This window comes from Erythranthe guttata, chromosome 12 (assembly GCF_056151865.1).
Source record: "Erythranthe guttata isolate IM_541 chromosome 12, IM_541, whole genome shotgun sequence".
Lineage (NCBI taxonomy): Eukaryota > Viridiplantae > Streptophyta > Magnoliopsida > Lamiales > Phrymaceae > Erythranthe > Erythranthe guttata.
Window position 1 is genome coordinate 14637996 of NC_142544.1, and position 6623 is coordinate 14644618.

At 33.2% G+C, this 6623-nt stretch overlaps 1 protein-coding gene across 1 annotated transcript; it reads right to left on the reverse strand.

Moving 5' to 3' along the window:
* Positions 1–414: 414 nt before the first annotated feature.
* On the reverse strand, positions 415–6392 carry LOC105969650 (transferases, transferring acyl groups). Its single transcript, XM_088827447.1, has 16 exons — positions 6130–6392; positions 5978–6041; positions 5853–5901; positions 5614–5729; positions 5241–5314; positions 5039–5114; positions 4867–4956; positions 4230–4303; positions 3417–3504; positions 2783–2909; positions 2580–2684; positions 1989–2118; positions 1845–1896; positions 1659–1703; positions 772–870; positions 415–665 (listed from the first exon to the last, which is right to left on the reverse strand). The coding sequence occupies exons 1-16, from the start codon at positions 6165–6167 to the stop codon at positions 513–515; spliced, it is 1380 nt and encodes a 459-aa protein (XP_088683573.1). The 5' UTR covers positions 6168–6392; the 3' UTR covers positions 415–512.
* Positions 6393–6623: the final 231 nt, after the last annotated feature.

The window sequence follows — 6623 nt, forward strand, 5'->3', positions numbered from 1 at the left end:
AAGATAAAACTAAAGCAATAATAGATAAGAAACGGTGTTTGACGGAATCTGACCACAGTTAAGTTAGACGAGATGAAGGTGAGTCTGAAGAAGATAGAAACTTTTAGCAAATTGCAAAAGTACGGCTGTCCTGATCCGAACGAATATTAGTACCAAAGGGGTGTTGCTAATTCCCCCATTATAAAAACCACTATCAACTCAAACATTGTTGTATACCGATATTTGGTATACCGTAACTTTTGATACGCTATGGTTATTGTTCTCCTGTATTGAACCGAAGTTGCAAACAATATCATATAATGAACCGAATGCGACATTGTACCCAACTTTAGTATTTTGAGTAGAGTTTAAGAATTGTGGGAAGAAAGACAAAAAAAGAGACGACTGTTTCCATAATTGTATTTCTCAACAAAATGAAAGCAAAGTGACCAAATAACATAAATATTAATCTATGTTTACATGTCATGATTCATACAAATATCGACAACCTAACATGTGATGTGTGTTTTTCACTACCAAAACTTCAACTTAATACCAAAAAAGTCTGCAAATCCAACAGAAAGGGATAAAACGAACGCATAGGCAAACAAGATAGCTACAGCGAAGATTGATGATGCAGAGAGAGTATCAATAGACAAGTTCACCAATCCCGTGAGGACGTTCGCCTGCAAACGTGTAAAGAAAAAATCATGTCTAAGTTGCCTGATCGAACCAAAACATACTAATAATGGAAAATAAATAAGGATGCTTTTTTCATTTTTTTTTTCTAACCAGAAGAAAAGATGCCAATAAATTTCGATTAAATGCTTCTTCTAGAGCTGAGCTTTTACATCCCGATACATAATGGGAGAGCATCAAAATGGCTAGTACCTGAAAAATTAATCGGCATGGGCTAAGATCGTAAAATGGTAAAAGAACAAATCTAGGAGTGGTAAAATGCACCGAAAGAGTGTGTATATATATTTCAAGCTAATCCATATAAAACTGACCTTACCCGAGTGTAACAACAGGAAACATATGCACAAACATATTATGTACACTTAATAAAAACAACCACAGTGTAATAATTATGCAATTGAATCGCCATAAGAACTGTAAGAAATGTTTTGAATGATGAAAACGGGGGAGGAAACAAAAGGGAGACTTTGAATTCAAAGAGCCCTCTAGTACAACAGATCGACATGTCCCATATAAAGAAAGACTTCATGAATACTGTTTGAGAGGAAAATTTTAAACATTAGTTATCTCGACTAAGTTGAGATTTTCCATAAAATAATACATCAAGCACTTGCCATATGTTCTTATATTCAGCACACATTAAAGGACAAGCTGAAATCATCTTGCTTCAGAAAGAATCAAAAGAAGCTTTTCGTAATACGGGCAAATAGTGCTCTTACATATTCAGTAAGTTACTAATATTCAAGACAAAGATGAAAGTTTATGAATTGATGCATTGTTTTTTAAGCCAAAATCAGATTAAATATCACAAAAACATTTTTCAATGTCACCAGATAGGCTAACTTCAGGCACTTCAATCACACGAAGATCACGTTTTGAGTTCATTTTATTGTTGCTCTTGTTCTTCGTCATTGATGACATCATATTATTTGTACTAATAGTAACAGTTCCATGTATTTAGTGAAGCAAGACGCAATTACCTGAAGGTTGGCAGCCAGAGTGAAAGTAACATATGCCAAGTTGCACTGCGTAGAGATTTTGAAGTTATCTCTTTTACGAAAAGGGAGTACAATGATAAAATAAAAAATAAAAAAATAAAAAATAAAAATAAATAAAAATAAAAAAATAAAAAGAGAGAAAAAAAGAAAAAGAAAAGGAAAAAGTACCATTCTCCGAGATACTGCTTCGACGTACCAGTCTAGAAGCAAAGTTATCAACCTGTGACAAGAGAAGGAAATCAAACTGCTTTGTAATTCAAATAACTAGATGATATATAAGCAATTAAAGAGACCAAAATCGAGCCCTCATACCAGAAGAAAAGGCAAAGAGCCCAAACTCTAGTCGCTGCCCATTTCTTGGTTTTTAACGTAGCATCAGCATTGCCTCCAAAGAAGAGATAGCTTCCTATTCTGACACCAACAAGATACATACCCCAATACCCTGAAGGCAAGAAAAGTTCGACAATAAATTGTGAAAATAACTAAATAAGAATTTAAAAACAAACGAACTTTACTATATTTTTATGATTATATCTTGAAAATGGTAATGGGTAATCATGCATCTGGGACTGGAAAAGCAGCTCAAACTAGGTTGTACATACTTCAGTTAAAGACTTAAAATGTAACGCAGGGATTTTTAAACGTCATGTAGGAATCTTTAAATGTCATGTAAGAACTATGCACGGTTATCAAATGGTTACATAAAAACAACTACTTTAAAGCCATTAGATTTTTAATACTCAGACGGGATGTTCACACTTTCAGGTTAGGATGTTTAAGTTAGTTTCATCTTCCCAATGGAAAGAAAAATGCAAAATCGAAGTTGCAATAGAAAAAGAAACAAAAGATACATGAACAATGAATATCCAGAGTACTTTAATTTACTTACAGAGAGATCCTCACCGAATATGCTAAATATTCCTTCCTTGTTTTGACTAAAGATATCTGGTTTCCTTTCTTCCGACATGATATATTTATTCAGCCCACACAATAGTAAAGCTTGATATCCTGATATTACACATAAATTTATCCGTGTTAAATGAAGAAATCAAACAATTTATCTAGTTTGTCATTCAAACACTGGCAGAGTAAAGTAGACAGCATACCAATGAGGATCAAGGAGCCTAAAATCCCGCAATAATTTGGATGCACATTAATAATGAATGTGAGAATTGCCACGGCAGCTAGAGTGAAAAAGAAATTCCAGTGCACACCGTATTCCCCAACATGAACCTGTAGGAAGAAAAAAAAAGTCGAGACAAATTGATGAAAATGTGCAAATGAAATCCTTTAGGGGTATGGATGAAGGTATACGACCAGAAAATTGCAGAAAAAATTCCACATTGCAGTGTTAACCATTATTCCAGTGTACAGTTACAGTTTTCATACTAGAAAAAGAACTGAGGCAGTTTTTTATTTACATGCGGCTCTTATTTTAATTGATAATCCAACAATGTTTAATCAGATTGTCTTGCTTTTCATTATGACATCACAAATATCCTAATAAGTTTCTTCATATTAACTTTGTTTCTTCATATAAAAAAAGCTCATCCTTAAACAATTAAAATAGTTCAACAACTTATTGACATATATCAGTTGCATCAGTATTGACTTTGATATATCAACGTTCATCTATATCTACACATGCACAAGTTGGCCAAAGTAGCCAGTACACAACAAATGAAAATATTTATAGCAATGGATGTATAGTAGACAAGACGAAGACACAAATAGCTGCACCTGATAATTCACACTCGATGTTGAAATAAGTCGAGCAAATCCTAAAATAATTAACGGACTAGTAGAACGAAGAGCATTTTGCAGTGTCCTGGATTGCATGGACAAACAAGAAATTAAGAGTACCCGATCAATCACCATAACTCTACAAAATATAATTGAAACAAATATGTAGCAGAAACTGGAAACTGAAAGAATCAACAACAGTGCATTGAATAGGGTGTACACAGCTTTATGAAATCGAGTGGCGCATTGCAGTTCACAATAAATTTTTCCTTATTGTCTATTTTCCTTTTTGGGGATCCACTTGGATTTTAAATTGCAATTATCAAAATTTAGAAGCTTAGAGAATACGAGGTACCTCATCTACACATATCTGGAAGATATTTGCCAATTTATCATTGTTAATTCATAAATTTGTTCAAAATATATAATCAACATTCTCAATTTAAGTTGTTAAGGAAAAAAAAATGTGATTAAGAAAAGGAAATGTGGTAGTCTTCTTGCCCCAACTAGAGAGGGGCCATCCTGCCGAATTCCGGACCTTGTGTGTTTCACTTGTAAGACACGCTACCCCTACTTGGCTACTTTATTATTTTAAAACTAGAAAAAAAATTTAACAGTATAATTTATTCATGACTTTTTAAATATGAGAAAATCCGTAATACATGGGAAGAACAGAAGGAATGGGTTTGTATAGTACTAGTTTAACTAATAAAAGTATCTTATTTGCATTTCATATGTGAGTATAGCTCAACTTGTACACAAGAAAAATAATAGTTACAAAAGAAAAGACATAAAAGAGCGAGCACTTACATATTTAAGGAGCCACGAGCCTGTCGTGAAACTAAGGAATTTGCTAATACAAATGATCCAACCCCGAGATCCATCTAGCATGTCCAAAACACAATGAGAAGGATAATAGTATCATATCATATAACTATGATCACAAACTTATGACCACAGTTCCTCAAAAACATGAGACTAAAGTTCTGATTCCCCTCGTATCTTAACTAAAATATCAAATTCATGGTCCAATTAGTTCGATGGAAAGGAAATTCTGGTAAGAAATCAACATAAATTTACCCTACATTAAACTCTACTCAAACAAAATACAATATATTTCTCGAAGTATATTACTCCTAATTCCATTTTGGGACATTCCAAAATAGAACTCCGTTTCCTAACAGAATATTTTTATAAGTACCCTTCACTCAAAATAATGAGATTGGCAATTTTTCTTTTTCTTTTTTAATTTTTTTTTTTTTTTTTTTGTTATTATTATTATTATTTTTTTGTTGCAACTCTCATCCAAAATTTTCAATTCCTGACAAAATAGGAATCATAGGAGCTATAATTTTGAGATGGAGTACCATACAACTGCACATAAAATTATAAACAATGTACTTGATCAAATGGGTATATATTCTAAATTAAATGCATTAGTTCTTACCAAGCCAGTGCCGTACGTCTCTGTTTTTGCATATCTTCTGGGAAATATCTTGAAATCAACCGCCAGAATAGCGAGGGATGTCGCAAGCATCTACATAAATTCATAGTCTTCACCAAAAATTTCAACAAAAATCCTATTCAAAATAACGCAACCTGCCTATCTAATGACGTACCATGGAAACCCTATAAGATGAGATATTCACCCTAACAGAGTCCATATAACCTTCCTGCAACAATGAAGATCGATTTCTGTTCGGACGATTAAATTAATTCCAACTAAATGTATCCATATAAGAATTACTATAAAACAATTTTCAGAATCAATGAAGCCATTCAGACATCTTACTTATCAATCTTTAGATCTCACAGGTTTACCTATCAAATGTTCTCAGGAAAAGCAGCAGCACAAATACCAGGATGGTGATCCCATAAGTGAAGTCTGCCAGAACCTGTCAATGGCTAGTCACTTTGTCAACTAGAATCACGACACATTTTTCTATATCTGATAAAAATTTAAAAGCAAAGAAAATCACTAATATCTGATAACAGTTCTCGAAAATGTAGACCACGAATATTAATAGTAATGTAGATATTTTCTTTTGTAATCCTTCTATCTCAAAACATTCTACGGCAACAAAAAAAAACTGCAATTTTTCAAAATCGCTAGTGTCTATGAAGTTCGGGGATCAGAAACTAATCACATAGGTTTAAACACTTTCTACAACTTTTGGAGATAAGGAATACTTACAGTCAGAAATAAAGTATAAGGAACAACAATGCAGAGAAAATCGACAATCAAAGCCAAAGTGTAGGCTTTCAAACCCTTGCCACCGGTAGCAGCATTATCATCTTTCTTAACAGAACCTGATAAAAACAAAGAGACAGGAATTAAAAGCGATATTTGGCAATAAATACAAAACATTACTACGAGCTAAACAACAATGAATCCTTAAATTGTACTGTAAAATGAATCTCCAGTATAATTACCACAACTGATCCAATTGAATCCGATGCAATGCCTAATCAAAATCAAAATCTGGCAAAACAGAAACACAATCATTAGATTACAATCTAAAACACACTGGAAAAATAGAATATATTTTGATGCTCACCGAAAAATTTGCGAGGAGAGAGAAAATTTCGAGCTTGGAAGACCCTGTTAAATTGCTCACAAATCTGAAATGAAACAAAACAAAACAAATTGAAGCAGCGTAGAAGATTGTATGATCTCAATTTGAGTGAGTAGGTTTTGGATTGTGCTTACTCCTCTTTGAGATGTTTATTGGGATTGAAGGACTCCATGGATGAGTTCGAGTTGAGCTTTGGAACTGTTGCAGCAGAAATCGAAATCGAATGGGGGTGGAGTTATATTAGGCCCGTTCAAAATGTAGGCCCGAATAAAACTACCAATTTATTGTTCCTTGGTCAGGCCCGATCTCTACAGGTCAAGAACCAGACAACCTGCAATCTCTTTTTTTTTCTTTTATTGTTCATAATTCTCTTTTTTCCTTTTTCTTTTTTGTTTTTTGTTTTTTTATTTTTTCTTTTTTTTTTTCTTTTTTTCCTTTCAAGAGATGGCATCATGGCATAGTCTCATGTAATTATCGACAAATTATCTACCTAGCCCGATCAATCGGTTTCGCTGAATATTGAAAACTGAAATAATTTGTGCAGGCACATATTAAACAGTCAGGCACATTTTTTATCATTTTTCAAAAAACAAAAAGTAAAAAACTCAAAAACTCTCTCTACCCTTTC

Coding starts and splice junctions, on each gene's coding strand:
- LOC105969650 (XM_088827447.1), bottom strand. CDS start 6,167: ATGGAGTCCTTCAATCCCAATAAACATCTCAAAGAGGA. Junction 3,505..4,229: donor GCTCGTGGCTCCTTAAATAT/GTAAGTGCTCGC, acceptor CATGCAATCCAG/GACACTGCAAAATGCTCTTC. Junction 666..771: donor TATTGGCATCTTTTCTTCTG/GTTAGAAAAAAA, acceptor ACACGTTTGCAG/GCGAACGTCCTCACGGGATT.